This window comes from Camellia sinensis, chromosome 12 (genome assembly GCF_055761805.1).
Source record: "Camellia sinensis isolate YWXY chromosome 12, ASM5576180v1, whole genome shotgun sequence".
NCBI lineage: Eukaryota > Viridiplantae > Streptophyta > Magnoliopsida > Ericales > Theaceae > Camellia > Camellia sinensis.
In genome coordinates, this window is record NC_138972.1 from 98,445,262 (window position 1) to 98,461,218 (window position 15,957).

At 38.5% G+C, this 15,957-nt stretch overlaps 1 protein-coding gene across 10 annotated transcripts; it reads left to right on the forward strand.

Annotated features, from left to right (window-relative positions):
* The first annotated feature begins 1,102 nt into the window (after nucleotides 1-1,102).
* LOC114289281 (protein PHOSPHATE STARVATION RESPONSE 1) lies at nucleotides 1,103-15,205 on the forward strand. 10 transcript variants are annotated; one of them, XM_028232953.2, is made up of 10 exons: nucleotides 1,114-1,474; nucleotides 3,911-3,960; nucleotides 5,636-5,899; nucleotides 6,407-7,121; nucleotides 7,273-7,483; nucleotides 7,785-7,861; nucleotides 7,964-8,003; nucleotides 9,051-9,108; nucleotides 11,534-11,603; nucleotides 14,654-15,205. In XM_028232953.2, the coding sequence occupies exons 4-10, from the start codon at nucleotides 6,489-6,491 to the stop codon at nucleotides 15,023-15,025; spliced, it is 1,461 nt and encodes a 486-aa protein (XP_028088754.1). In that variant the 5' UTR covers nucleotides 1,114-1,474; nucleotides 3,911-3,960; nucleotides 5,636-5,899; nucleotides 6,407-6,488; the 3' UTR covers nucleotides 15,026-15,205. The 10 variants fall into 10 exon arrangements, with proteins under 10 accessions (XP_028088756.1, XP_082755477.1, XP_028088753.1 ...); XM_082899352.1 differs by having other exon boundaries at nucleotides 1,329-1,474; nucleotides 6,478-7,121; XM_028232952.2 differs by lacking the exon at nucleotides 5,636-5,899 and having other exon boundaries at nucleotides 1,113-1,474; nucleotides 6,478-7,121.
* Nucleotides 15,206-15,957: the final 752 nt, after the last annotated feature.

The window sequence follows — 15,957 nt, forward strand, 5'->3', positions numbered from 1 at the left end:
CGAGTAAGAGCATCTCCAATGGTTCACCAAAATTTTCATCAAATCTGAGTAAAAAAATGACTTTTTTCTCAAGCTAATACCGAGTGCTTCAATGGTTCATTTTCATCAAATTTTCATCAAATCTGCGCCAAGACAACCGGTTGGTCGACCGGTCAGTCGACCGACTGGTCGACCGGTGAAGGCAAAAAATTTTTTTTTTTTTTTTGAATTGTTTGAACCTTTTTTTTGAACTATCTGAACTTTTTCCGGGACAACCGGTTGGTCGACCGGTAAGGCAAAAAAAAAAATTTTTTTTTAAATTGTTTGAACCTATTTATTTGAACTGTTTGAACCGTTTTATGGTCAACCGGCTGGTCGACCGGTTTGTCTCCCCCAACGGTAACAAACAGTGATTTGGTGAAACCTAGAGCGTGTTCTCATTTTGGTGAAAGATTTGGTGTATTCTCGATTTGATATTGATTTGGTGAAATCGTTGGAGTACCAAAAAGTCACTTTTTCACCAAATTTCAAATTTGATGCCAGATTTGATGAAGCGTTGGAGATGGTCTAAGAGCATCTCCAACGGTTTACCAAAATTTTCATCAAATCTGAGTAAAAAAATGATTTTTTTCTCAATCTGATACCGAGTGCTCCAATGGTTCATTTTCATCAAATTTTCATCAAATTTGCACCGGGACAACCGGTTGGTCAACCGGCCAGTCGACCAGCTAGTCGACCGGTGAAGGCAAAAAAAAATTTTTTTTTTTGAATTGTTTGAACCTTTTTTTTGAACAGTCTGAACTTTTTCCGGGACAACCGATTGGTCGACCGGTAAGGCAAAATTTATTTTTTTTTTAACTGTTTGAACCGTTTTATGGTCGACCGGTTGGTCAACCGGCTGGTCGACCGGTTTGTCTCCCCCAACGGTAACAAACACTGATTTGGTGAAACCTAGAGCGTGTTCTCATTTTGGTGAAAGGTTTGGTAAATTCTCGATTTGATATTGATTTAGTGAAACCGTTAAAGCACCTAAAAATTACTTTTTCACCAAATTTTAAATTTAATGTCAAATTTTATGAAGCGTTGGAGTTGGTCTAAACATACAAGATCCTCGTGGGCAACTGGAGCAAATACACAACAATCTCCCAATTCTAAACCCACGTGCATCCCCACGGGAGTATCCTCACTGTCCAATCACAGATACCTTATCAATGTCTAGACTAGATCTAGAGGACGATCCACGCACCTGACAGTCACCAACCTTTCTCAAATGATTCCACGCGTCCCATATGGCGCGTGGATTCTTCTCTACCACAAGGCAAAAGCTAATCAAAGCCAAAAAAAACAACACTCGTCACCGTTCACTGCGTCGGAGATCGGTGACTGAGCCCCGACTAAACCCACCTGTCCAATTACAAGATGATTTATCATATATATATGTATGTATAGAGTTCTGTCAATCATTCTCAGTTTCTCGGCTTTCTGTGATCTTTAGGTAAGAATTTCGAATACCCATTTCGTGATTCTGCTCAATTTTGCGTTACCTAGAGTGTTGAATCTGGATGATTTATGTTTGTTGTTGCTGTCAATTGAATAACCCATATTGGGTTTGCTTCAATTTTGTTTCTTTTTATAATCTTTATTATTGCCTGCATGTTGAATAATTGGGTTTCTCTCTTTCTCACTCTATTATGTATTGCTAAATTCATGGAAATTATTGTGATGTTAGAATACATATTTGATGCTTGTGCATGCTTCAAATATGGGGATTTTAGGAACTCGATTTTTGGTGATTTGCTGTTTTTATTGATGACTTGTGATTTAGTTAGCTTGTGATTGGAGGGGGCAGTACAGTGAAAAATATACATACTGCTGAGTGAATGAGTTATGATAAACACTTGATTGAATTGTGTTTAGTTGGGTTTTTAAGAGTTGGTTTCATATGGGGATGCAAGTCCCTAGGAATGGCAACGGGGCGGGGCGGGGCCTGGGATTGCCCTCCCCGTCCCCGTCCCCGTCCCCGATCCCCGAAAGTATGGAACTCCCCGATCCCCGACGGGGAACCCCTCACTCCCCCCACCCCCGTTCCCTAACGGGGATCGGGTTTCCCCGACCCCGTAAAATTCCCGACGGTGACAGAGTTACAGAGCTGAGTGAGTCGTCTTCATCACACACACACACATGTGAGATCTAAGTCGTCATTATCATCATCATCATCATCATCTCACACACACACACACACACACACACACACACACACATCTGCAAATCTGAGATCTGAGTCGCCATCATCATCATCATCACACACACACAGACACAAAGGGAGAGAAGAGAGGTCTTGATCGGTGACGGGCGGCGAGCTTGAGAGAGTGACCATGGCGGTGGAGCTGTCAAAGTGACAGAGAGACGGAGACTTTGGTTGTAGTGGAGCGACGAGCGGCGGAGCTGTCAAAGCTCTGGTGCAACGAGCTTGAGAGCAAGTGGCGGAGTGCGACCATGGCGGCGGAGAGATAAGAGACAGAGCGGCGGAGGAAGAGAGGATCTGAGATGAGAGAGAGAGAGGGATCTGAAATGAGAGAGATGAGAGGTGTGTTTTGGTTTTGGGATTGTTAGATGAGATCTGAAATAAGAGAGAGATGAGTATATATTATAATTTTTAAATATAATATTATATTATATTATATTAGATGAGTATAATATATTAGATCTGAAATGAGAGAGGGAGAGGGAGGCGGGGAGAAACGGGACGGGGAACGGGGCCGGGGCGGAAGAACTTATCACCGTCCCCGGCCCAAAAATGATTGGGGATTTTTTTTTGAATACCGTCCCCGGCCCTCGGGGGTATTTTTCGGGGAAATCCCGTGTTAATCGGGGTCGGGTCCCCATCAGGCCGGGTTTAAATTGCCATCTCTACAAGTACCACACAATGACTTTAATATTTTAGGTTTTTTATCACTAGAATTTGACTTTAAATTGGTCTTTAATATTTACTGTAGATTTTTTGTTTTTGTTGTTGTGTGTGATGGTTTTGAAGGTTTCAAATGCTTCTGAGAATCATAATTCTTGAGTTCTCTCTATTAGTTGGGTGCAAATTGCTGGCAAAATTACCCGACCCGATTATATTTGTTCCAACCCAATTTTAATAATAAAAAAAAAAGTTTGGGAGAGTGTCCATAAGGTAGGGTAAAGTATAGGGGTGTACAAATCGTATCATTAAAATAGTTGAGTTTAAAGTTAATTTGTGTGTGAAACCCGAAAAAACCTGACCCATTGGCATCCCCTGCAGTATTTACTAGGGTTGCAACTCAGGCAAGTTCGGGTGGGTTGAGGGGATGTCCAATACCAACTTCAGTTGTGATTAGAGTTGTCTAGGTCGGCCTAAGTCCGACTTCCAACCCAAGTTTGTCTACCCAAGGCCCCAAGCCCAGCCCAAGCTTAAGCTCAATAAATTGAACTCAAGCTAGGCTCGAATTGCCCACAAATTTGATTTGAGTGTTTTTTTTTTTTTTTTTTTCTTTTTCTACTAGGCTGCTTACTTTTATAAAGTTGGAACATATTGAGTGTAATGGTGACACCATCCTACGTAGTGTCACCGGCCAATAAAATACCTCAAAGGGACTAAGTGGACAAGTCTTTGTTTCCCACTAACCCAATATTGTTGTGGTCCCTCTAGCAAATCAAGATTGTTCATTGGATGGTGATACCACCACGTGGTATCACCGTTACATCCAATATTTACTTCATGTTTGCTGCCCTTATTTAGAAGGACACCTAGAAGACATGCTACTCTTGCTAGTGTCATGCATCCATGTGTAATTTTTGGTGTTTATGTTGGATCAAAACCTCAAATTTTCTTCTACTTGGATACATATATCACTTGTTTTACATGTAATACCATCATGTGTTGAATGAACTCCTTTTTTCATTTCAGGCTGCTCGTCTGTCATGCTTACATGAACCTAATTCAATTGCCAACACTGGGTGGGTCCATTGAAAGAAATGCTCTTTTTCATGGTTATCCCTTTGTATTTACAAGTGGGCCGTTGGTCTCATGAATTTATTTGTTACATTAAAACTCCATTAACTTGCTAGGCCTTTCAGCTTCCTCACGATGATGAACTTAGTCATGGATAATTACAAGATATGTCAACAGCTGTCATTTTCCAATCAAGAAATACCACAAATTTAGTGTGTATTACTTTGGGGGAATTGCTATAGTAATGTCCTTCCCTGGCATAGAATTTTGAAACCTTTTGCCACTGGAAGGTCTCAGCCAAGGTTTTAAAAAGCGGCCGCAATCGTTACGTAACGCCGTTACGTAACAGTTGCGGTAGTTACTGCCACCCGTTACGGCCGCTTTTGCAATGTGATTGAGATTCACAGGTGTGTCGGCCGCAGCGACTGCCATAGCGGTCATAACGGTGTTGTAACAATCGTAACGGCCTGTTACGCACTATTACGTAACGGTTCCGAACTGCTTCTTTCAAAAAAACACACAAAAAAAGCTGAAAATGAGGGAAGAGGGATAGAGAGAAGAGGGAAGATAAAGAGAGAAGATGGAGGAGCATGAGATAGAGAGAGAAGAGAGAAGAGAGAAGATGAAGAACATGTTATTGATTTGTTGAAGGTGTAAAACCTATGCTATTCTATTCGGCTACTATCACTCAACCATTTTGTTTGTGTGTGTCTATCTATATATTGTTTGAAAATAATAATAATAATAAGTGTGGTCATCATCTATTTGACTTGGTTAAAGTATGTATATATATATATATATATATTTAGGCTCTTTTTTATTCTCTAGCTTTTGTCATTGTTTATCTTATATATAATAGTTAGTGATTGATTTTTTATATAATATAAAGTCATTAATTATTAAAATAAAATGTAAAAAACTCAGTTTATAGTGATTTAAAAATATGAAATATATTGGATCATACTTAAAAATTTACAAAACTTGATCAATATTTATTTTAAACTCAATAAATATGATCATGGAAAAAAAATATGCATATCGGTAAGTTTTTTTCAAATTATGCGAAAAATAAAAAAATTCTCGGCTCCGGTTACCGCAACCGTTACGCTACGGCCTTTACACCCCGTAACCGTAACTACAACCGCGCCACCGTCACCGTTACGGCGACCGTAATCGCTTTTCAGAACCTTGGTCTCAACTGTTCCTTTAATGTTTGATGGTGTCTCATCATTAAATATCACAAAATATCATGATTCACCCTCGTCTACCATAAAATGTACCACAAAGTTCTGTTCATCTTCAGTATTCTTTTACACACCAATGATGACTATTGTTTGCGGGCTATAAGGGTGAGGTATTGGAGCCTAAAACCTTTTAAAATTCCCTTGTGGAAATGCCTAAAGCAGTAAGTACTTGAAGGACTACTTTTAAGCTTCAGCTTGTCAAGTGAGGTAACATTTAACAAATTCCAGCTACTTTCAGTAAATAAGCAGTACAAGTACTGAAATTTTTTGCCAGGGAAAAAAGTACTGAAAGTTCTTATAAGTGGCATTTGTTGCTTGTAAAATTCTTCAACAATATCAAGATTCAAATAGTTTCACATGTATTTCAGAGAGGATTCTATGATGAACGTGTTGGTGTCGTGAGACTGAAGTTTTCTCCATTCTTTGTTTTTTGCAGGGCCAATCTTTGTCATGGACGTGTTACTCTGATGTTGCGGAATAAACCACACACACACACACACACATGCACCAAAAAAAAAAAAAGAAGCAAGAAGAATCAATCACAAACAAGAAAACGTGACCCACAGATTTACGTGGTTCGGCAAGATTGCCCATGTCCACGGCTCACACTAGTTCTACTATACTGAAAGAAGAGAATAGTACAATACAGTTGCCATGAAGACAATAATATATATGTTAGGGTTTACATCAACAAATTATTGTAATACCCTTAATTCAATTCACAACAGCATGTTGAAGTGTACAATACTAATTTGGCCCCACAAACCCAACATTTGAATCGTTTCTTCTTCTTTTTTGTTTGTTGTGTTTGTTCGTTTTTCTTCTTTTTTTTTTTCTTTTTTTTTTTGTTGGCCAAAAAGTTTTTTAAAAAAAAAAACTAGGTCTTTAGAAGTATCTTTAGGAGACTTTTTGGAAGGTAGTGCATATTTTAATTGTTTATAATATTTTTCCATGTAAATTTTAGGTTTCTCACCTTGAAACATTGGAGTAGATTATATTTGCTGTTTCTTTTGGGCTAGTTTATAAGATTTTTATTTTATTCGTGATGTCTATTCATAATAGCTCTTTTAGCTCTCGAGCTAATTTTTAATTTCTGGTCCAAGGAGAAACATTTCCATGTTTTAGTTTCAAATTTTTATTGATGTGTTGCATTTTCTTCTCTATCTTTGGAGAAGCAATAATTTGTTTAACCTTCATTATGGTGTAGGTTTCAAGTATTGTTAAATGTTCTAGGCTAGCCTCAATTGATTGAATAACTGTGCTGGCTTGTTAAATTAGAAGTGGAAAAAATGGAAGCTCGCCCTGCTTTATCTATTCAGAGCTCAAGTACAGGACAACTCAGCAATCTTGGAGCTTCTGGAGCTCTATCATCATCTTTACCCATTCTTCCCTCTGAAGAGAAATATCCTCAGTTGCCCGACTCTCAACAGGTTTCCATGGAGAGGGAAATTAATGCAAATTCTGTGGGTCTTCTTTCTTCTTTACCCTCCAACAGCGAGGTTGCTGGTCCTATGTTTTCATCTATGTCAGGATTCTCCAATAATCTCCATTTTTCTTCCATTGCACATCTTGAAAAGCATTCAAGAAAGTATCCCTTTATTTCTCAGTCATCAAAAAGTGGTACATCAATGCCACTAGATCGTTGTGATTCTGGGATGCTCCAATCTACAGCATCGAGCAACAATTATTCCTGGTGTGCAGATTCACCACCAGATTTCTTCAATTATCCTGTTAATGCTCCTACCCGGAACTGTCAAATAGGAAGCTGCAATAATGGTGTTTGTACCATGGCAACTGAAGACCTTAGTAAACGAACCGACTGGCACGATTGGGCAGACCAGCTAATCAATGATGATGATTCCTTGACAACTAATTGGAATGAACTTTTTGTTGATAGCAGTGTTGAAGATCCAGAACCAAAGGTGAGTCTCCTCACGATGCAAGACTATTAAGATTTCATTTCATCATTTTACTGTTTTTTCACTAGCTTTTGTCCAAGTTATTTATAAGAAGTGTATCATAACTTGCTCGATTTGTATTATTGTGTCCTTGTGTCCTTGTGTGTTACTGTAGATAGCATATCAGGGGGTGAAACCATCAACAAATTTTTTGGCAGTCCAGCCCCAAGTACCCCAGCAGATTCCAGCTCCATCTGGAGAGCCTTGTGGTGTTCTTAGTTCCACAACCTCAGCAAGTAGTGCACCGATCAAACCGCGCATGCGTTGGACGCCTGAACTTCATGAGGCTTTTGTTGAAGCGGTCAATAAGCTTGGCGGCAGCGAAAGTATGTAGCTCTTCTCACCTTACAGTACTTCTTAATCTCATTTGCTTGTGAGTTGGCTAAACCCGTTCCGTTTCCTGGCTTGAGAGTCGGTTGTTGCTGGTTTTGCATAGTTGGGTTACGGGTTTAGCCGATCCAAGTGTTTTGGTTTTTGTAGATTTTGTGGAGGATTTACTTAGATAGTTTGGTTGGCCCTTTGTGGGTGGTTTTTGTATTCCTTGCATCATCTTGATGCTTTTCTAATAAAATCCATTTATTTATCAAAAAAAATAATAATAATATGAGGCTACTTTTTGAACTGCAGAAGCTACTCCTAAGGGTGTACTGAAGCTAATGAAAGTAGAAAGTTTGACAATCTATCATGTGAAGAGCCACCTTCAGGTATGTTCACTTGTTTTTTTATCTTGATGTCCATTCCTCTCAGAATTGGATATTTTATTTTGCATCATTGAATTGGGGAATTTCTTATTTGTTGAATTGCAGAAGTATAGAACAGCCAGATACAGGCCAGAGTCATCAGACGGTAAACAAGAATAGCTTCCTGATATTCTTTTCTGTACACTTAGTTGCACCATCTCATCCTCTTTGTATTTATGTTGTAATTCCTTTCTTCAATGAGCTCTGTACAACTATAATTATGATGTTTTATGCATTGTTAGTGGAGCATTGGCACAGCATGAGGTGAATGAAACATCAAGTCCAGCCTATTTTTGAGAAAATGACCTCCTAAAATAAAAACACAAGTTGAATGCATTCACTTTTCAGGATAATAGATTTACAAGTTACGATGAATTATCAATCTTTCCATGCTAAAGTTGGTAATGATTTTTTTAAGTAATTTTTTTGTACTGTATTTTTTTAAAAAGAGTTGGTAAGTGCTTTTTTTGTGTGTGCGGTTTCATTACTCTCTTTTTTTTCCTTTTTCTTTTCCTGCAGGTGTGTTAGAACTTTGTAGTATAGCCTGTTACAATCATGTGGAAGAATTGTATATGTTCCCCAATTATCTCTCTCTCTCTCTCTGTTTTTTATCCCATTTATATGATGTTTTCAATTTTAAAACATGATTGGCTTTGTATAATTGTTTTTTTTGCAATTTTAAGTGTCGTTTTTACAAAATTTGTGAACTTTTTTCCCACTTAAATTTGGAAAAAAAGAAAAGAAGAGTAAAAGTTGTCTTTTTAATTCAGTTTGTATTTTCTGTAACTATTCTTCACTCTGTTATCAAAATGCCCTTTCCTTTATCTGGAAATTACTCGGTGATGTAGATATTTAATGCAATAATTTTTTATATTATCTTCCTATTGATCACTTGATGCTTATGGTTCCATACTTCTTTGGATTCTATTGTTTCAGCACTGCCCTATGTAAGGCAAACTGTCTTCATATATTAAGTCAACTCCTTTTCCTCCTCACATTTTATTTTTTTGGGGGGGGCTCAAATTCCTATCTGAAAGTCTGACTTTTTCCTTTGGTGGTATATGCAACTTGTTTACCTTATGGGCCATAATATGTGAAAATTTGTAAGAGTGGCAGTAGTTTAATGAAGTTGGTCTTTTCTTTTGATTTGCAGGATCCTCAGAGAAAAGGTTGACTCCTATTGAGGAATTGACATCTCTGGACTTGAAAATGTAAGTTTATTGACTTGGAAGAACTTATAAATAAATCCATCATGCAACATAGCTTTTTTGTCTTTTTCTTGAAGGGATTGCCTTAAGATATCATGCTTTTCTGAAGCATTTGCTAGTCGTGGTTCATTTATATTTTCAGAGACCTTAGTTTACCTATTGTTGCCTCAATAATTGAGTTAATATAGACCTGCTCTCATAGTACTAGTAAATCTCATCTAGAATGAAAATGTTTTGTTTTTAAGAGTTGATTAAATTGATGCTTAGATTGTATACAGTTTTCTGGAGTTCGGAAGACATACATGGGTTATAACTTTTATCTCCAATTTATGTGTTTCATGATTCGGTGGTTTAGTTAGTCAAAAGAAGTATATTTTGTTTCTTACCAGTCAACATTATTAGGGTTTTTCTTTTCCTTTTCCTTTTTCATGAAGGTATGGTATTTGAACCTAGTTAAACTACTGTTGCGGGCCAAAGTATTTAGAGATTTTGTTGGTTTGATGTTTGACATCAACTTTGGGGAACCAGGAATTATATATTGGCTGATGGGTTGTTTAACTAGAATATAAAAAATCTAAAAAACACAAACACAGACACGAGACATGAATGCAACACGGCGAGAAGATATTCAGAAAATGCAGAACTTGACATGGCAAAAAAAATTTAATTTTTTATGTACAACTGTAACACCTATAAATCATAAAAATAATGAAAAAGGATTAAATTAATTTAAAGGAAAGCTTGGATGGTAGGTCGCAATGGAGCAACCTTATCGCTGCCCACCCTCTATGCATTGGACACAGTTGAAAATGCTAATGTGAGGTGTCCCCATGTAGTGGGAACTGTCCTTGACTCACTATAGTCAAACCCCTGATGTGGGAACTGTCTTTGACTCAATACAGTCAAACCTCAACAAATTTGAATACCTGCGTCACTCTCAACATCTGTTAATCCATGTTGTTTCACAATATGGTGCCCTTTTATCTGTTGTTTGTGTCAATTATCCAACCCCATGCTACTAAGCCCAAGAGTATGTGAGAACTGTTAATAGAACTCCCTGTGGATAGTTTCAATAAGAGTTGGTTATCTTCTTTGTATGTTACTTGTTTCTTCCTTCTTGAATGGAGGTTTAATTACAATTAAAAAAGTTTCATTAACAATCAAATGGCAAATGGGGGACTTGCACCATGAACTTTTGATTAATCTCAAAACCACCAGAACTTCAGGATATTGAATTTAAAGGTATTAAATTTTCTTAAGCATGTTGTTTTGATTGGTAATGATTATCTTCATCGTCCAAGCATGTTCTTCTTTTCTAATTGAGTTTTACTGCCTTAATTGTTGAATTTCTGTTGAGTTACTACTTTATAATGAAAGTAAGAGTCTAAATTGTAGAAATGATATTAGAATGACCACATACAATAAATCATTCCTCCGTTCAATGGCTTTTTTGACTTTTAAATAAATGGAACCTTGATTCTTAATTATATTTCCTCTGTGGCAATTATTTTTATATCTTTGCTATTCATCTGAAATCAATTTTGGTGTTCTTGATGAAGCTTTTTGTTTTCAACTTGTTGCATTAATAGCATGCCTGGTACAATGGAATGAAATGAAGTAACGATGGAATGAGAGTAAGAATGAAATACAAGGTTGAATGGAATGGAATGTCCATTCCCCTTCCATTGTTTGGTTGCCAACATGAAATTACATAGGAATAGGATGATAATTCTTATTCTCATGTTTGGTTATACCTATAAAACTCATAGAATGGTTGTGGCGGCGACCATGGTGGTCATGGTAGTCATGGTTGTGGTGGCAATAGGGTGGCGGTGGCAGTGGTTAGAGAATGGAATGGTGGTAGTAGTTAAATAATAATATTTTTTTTAAGTGCTAACAAAAAAAATAATAAAATTTATGATAATTCCATGATGGAATGGAATGGCCATTCCTTAGGTTGGAAGAAGGAATAGGTATTCCCACATTTTGTTGTAATAGCCATTTTATTGGAATGGCTATTCCCACTTAAATAAGAGGTACCAAACAAGGGAAAGGGAATGCAAAGTTAGAATGGGCATTCCATTCCAGTCCATTCATGCTCTAAGCAGCTCCTCCTGCCATCTAAAGTAGCCTAAGAAGTTCAAACAAATTTCTTGGTCAAGATTGGTTGTGCATTGTAGCTTTTGGAATTATTTCAGTATTGATAGTGAATCAGTGATGCTGTTCTGACTTGTGTCTGCATACCACTGTTAGGATATGTATTGTTTTGCATTTTTCTTTTTATGATTTTGACATATTTTCTTTTAATGCATTTGAAGCTTTCTACCTCTTGATGCAATTCAGGCTACTAGAAAAGTTTTGTATCGGGTATCTCCCATATAGATTGCTAGATTGAATTTATTCAGACCTCTTGCTTCTGTGTGAACAGGGGTATTGACATCACTGAAGCATTACGATTACAGGTGGAAGTCCAGAAGCGCCTGCATGACCAGTTAGAGGTATGAATTTGTTTCTCTGAAACAGTTTTTTGTTTTAGTTTTTCAGTCATGCCTTCTTGTTGGCAGTTTGATGCTTGTTAAGGCTTAGTTAATCACAGCCAAAGAAATTGCAGAAAATAAGACGATAGCTATGTTGTCTGGAATGTGGATCATTTTCTTACATAAATGAGAACGTGGTATCCCATATTTTCTAGAATGTGGTACAATAAGGGTAGAATTGTATAAATTATACTACTAGAATTTAAAGTACTTCTAGAGTAATTTTCTTTTTTTAACAATTAGACATCCAATAAAATGTTTAAAAAATAAAAAATAAAATTCAATTTAATCATGTAACAATATATTTCTATGAGCCATTTTTTTATGTTTTGTTTTGCCAAAACCCACTCTCCTTAGAATTTAGTTGATGAAATTCGGTTTTCTTTCGTGTAAGGAAACCTTTAAGGATGATCAATAAAAATGAGGAAACCTTACGTTTTCAGTTTTCTGTTTATATTTACAAAAATTTTAAAAACTCAAATAAAAACTTGTTTGGTAAAATTTTTTATTTATAAATCAGTGGTCTTAGTTTATAAATTTGGTCAAAAAAATGAAAACACAAAAAATGTGTTTCCATTTTGAGTTTTCAGTTTTTTTTTTTTTAACCACCCAACACTAGCCACCACTCGCCACCATTTTCTACCACCGTCTTCCGCCGCCACCACCCACTCCCCACTCCCCTACCACCACCACCACCACCACCACCACCACCTGCCACCTGCCACCACCACACACCACCCACCTGCCACCACCACCCACCACCCGCCACCACCACCCACCACCCGCCACTACCATCTACCGTTCGCCACCACCACCCGCTACCTATTTGCTATCACCACTCACTACCCACCTGCCACCACCATCCACCACCTGCCACCACCAGCCACCTGGCACCCACCCACCCGCCACCACCACCATCATCACCCACTCGCCGCCTACCTGCCACCACCACCACCACCACCACCCACTCGCTACCACCTACCACCCGCTATGGTTACCCACTCACCCACCCACCACCACCACCACTCGCCACCTACCCGCCACCACCCGCCATCCGCCACCCACTTGCCATCACCACTTACCACCCGTCGCCACCACTGCCACCACCCCCACTACTACCCACTCGCTACCACCCACCACCCGCCACCGTCACCCACCCAACCACCATCACCACCCACCACCCACCCACCACCACCCACCTGCCGGCACCACCACCCACTCGCCACCACCTGCCGTCGTCACCCACCCACACACCCACTACCAACACCCGCCACCTACCCAGCACCACCCACTACCACCCGCCATCTGCCATCCGCCACCCACCTGCCACCACCACCCACCACCCGCCACCACCACCACCCATTCGCTATCACCCACCACCCGCCACCGCCACCCACCCACCCACCCGTCACCACCCACTACCACCAGGTACCACCACCCACCGTCACCACTTTCCACCACCCGCCACCGCCACCGCCACCGCCACCGCCCACTTGCCATCACCCACCACCCGCCACCAACCACCATCCACCACCACCACCATCTACCCACCACCTACCGTCTTTCGACGTCACTTGCCACCACTTGCCATTTTTCACTCTTTTTTATATTTTTTAAATTTTGTAAACATTTTGTCAATTACCAAACGCGTTTGTAGTTTATGTTTTTCTAAAAATAAACAAAAATAAACAAAAACTAGTTTATAAAATTTTTATAAATATAAACTGAAAACGTAAACGTTACCACCAAACGACACCTTAATGAAATATATGGGGAAAAAATTTTGGGATCGCTTTTTATTGCTAAATTCACCATTTTGGAACGGAAGTATGGTATGTTTCAGAACATGTGTTCCAAAACGTAAATCACTAGAGTATTAGCATTTTCCAGTAACAATGGAGTAGAGTACTATTGAGTTCACCTCTTAATACCAAATTTGCATATTATTTTGCCTATTCTCCTTTATGTTTGTTAATCTTTGAGCATTTTGAGTTCATAGATTTCTATTTGTGTGTTTCACTTGCTAGTTACGCACACTCTCTCAATTGATTAATATATATATATATATATATATAATATTAAGCTATTGAAGATAATTTGTGGGTACCCATAGTCTTTTTTTTTTTTTACCCCCAAAAATAAGTTTTTGGTAGTTGTCAAAAAGCAAGTTGGGTGAGAAAACTTAATATCCTGGTTGTACACCATACCTTATCTATATTAGATGTCCCAGAAATAGCATGTTGATGTTTGAAAGGTAGATGCTTAAGGCTTGGGATTCTATTGATAACGTAAAAGAATCTCATATTTCCCTTTTAGTGCAACAAATGGCAACACAGGAACCCTCATAATCCATACTTCTGAGAACAAACTCTCAATATTGAATACCATAGATTCACTTAGGTTGTTTTTGGATCATGGATTTGGATAGGTATTTCGAAAGAGAAAGGAAAAGGTGAGGGACATGGAGAAAAAATTTAACTTATTTTTAATTTGCATTTTCCTTGTCTTTTCCTTTCCCTTTTGAAACTCCTATCCAAATTTATCATCCAAACACAGCCTTAATGTCCCAATAAACTTCATAGTGATTGTATCTAATGGGAAAATCCACTTCATGGCCCTGTGATATTGCACTGGACCCTCCTGTCTTCTAAAAATATGCAAATGGAAAGCAGCACCACCACCATTTCTGTACACACGGTAACTTATTAAAAAATGGAAATTATACATATATATATTGATGTTTAGAAATTACCAGGCCATACCACAAGAGGTAAAGTGGATTTTACCTTTATATCATCTATATGGATGTTTAGAAATTACCGAAATTACAGCAGGGTGGTCTTGCTTTTGTCAAATGATACTTACTGACTTTCTAGTTTATAATCAAGTGCCCATTGGACTAGTTAGAAAATTATTTGCTGCTTGCTACCATGATAGTGGTAAATCAAATTGGCGGCTCTTTTTGCCTTAGCCATCTCTATTATCGATGAATATTGAACATCTTTCTGCAGATCCAAAGAAAGCTACAGCTGCGAATAGAAGAACAAGGGAGAAACCTCCAGATGATGTTTGAGAAGCAATGCAAAGGAGGTGACTTTCTTAAGACCTCGTCATCCTCCGCCCTGGAAAACCCTTCTTCTGCTGAGATGATGGATGCAATTCCAAATTCCCCTACTTCCAATAATGAATCAGGAGCCTCTCAGTTGGACCAACAAGAAAGTGAAAATGCCAAGGTTAACGCCAACACGGCATCAGTGCAAGTTTCCAGCAAATTGGGAGAGAAACAAAAGGCTCCTGGAAGTGAAGCTTCCGAGGATCTTGAGGCAAATGTTGTTGGTGGATCTAGTTCCCAACCCTCAAGGCGTGCAAAACCAGGTGAATAAGCCATATCATCTGACAAATCATCTTAGGGTTGACAGTGGAATATATCAGTAGTAGGATAGACTTTTAGCTGAATGGTGCAAGGAGCTTTGTAACTCTCATATCCAGATTGGCACTTCTTTTAACATTTAAAAATATAAAATAAATATAAAAAAAAAAAAATTTGCTCCTTTTTAGTTAAATTCTCATTATGACAATTCTCCATAGTTTTGCTTTTATTTAAGCAATGATGAATTTTGCAAAATTTCAAGTGCAGAATGAAGATCTCTTTTTGCCCATGGAGTAATTACTTGTAGAAATTTAATGTATAAAGAGAAATAGAGAATTGTATTATTGATTGATTTATATTGATTTCTATTACAATGATTCATGATTCCTATATATAGAAGAGGGTGAGTGTGTAGTAGGTAAGGAGTAGGTGAAGTGGAGGTGGTAGTGGTGTAGTGGGTTAGGTTTAGTGGAGTAGGTGAGGTGGTAGTGGTGTAGTGGGTTAGGTTTAGTGGAGTAGGTGAGGTGTAGTGGGTTAGGTTTAGTGGAGTAGGTTTAAGTGGGTGAAGTAGGTGATAGGTTTTAACAGCCCCCCGCAAACTCAAGGGGGATAGGAACTAGCCAACTTGAGTTTGAAGAGAGTAACAAAACAAGAAAATAGACGAATACATAAAAGAAAAGAGGATAGGAGACACTGTATGGTCGTGTCAGACCGATGGTGAAGACACTGTATGGTGGTGTCATAACGTTGTAGAGGACACTGGATGGTTGTGTCAGACCGATGTAGAAGACAATGTTGTGACAGTTGTTGTGACAGTTTACGGAGTCTTGCTGGACCCTTGTAGAAACTAACCGGAATCAATGTCGGGACAGTTTACAGAGTCTTGTCGGACCCATGAAGGAGCTAACCGGAATCAATGTCGGGACAGTTTACAGAGTCTTGTCG

Excerpts from the sequence above, each read along its gene's own strand:
- LOC114289281 (XM_028232952.2), top strand. The coding sequence starts at position 1,269 with ATGGCGCGTGGATTCTTCTCTACCACAAGGCAAAAGCTAATCAAAGCC. Across the intron at positions 7,484-7,784 it reads TAAGCTTGGCGGCAGCGAAA|AAGCTACTCCTAAGGGTGTA; the intron begins GTATGTAGCTCT and ends TTTGAACTGCAG. Across the intron at positions 9,109-11,533 it reads ACATCTCTGGACTTGAAAAT|GGGTATTGACATCACTGAAG; the intron begins GTAAGTTTATTG and ends CTGTGTGAACAG.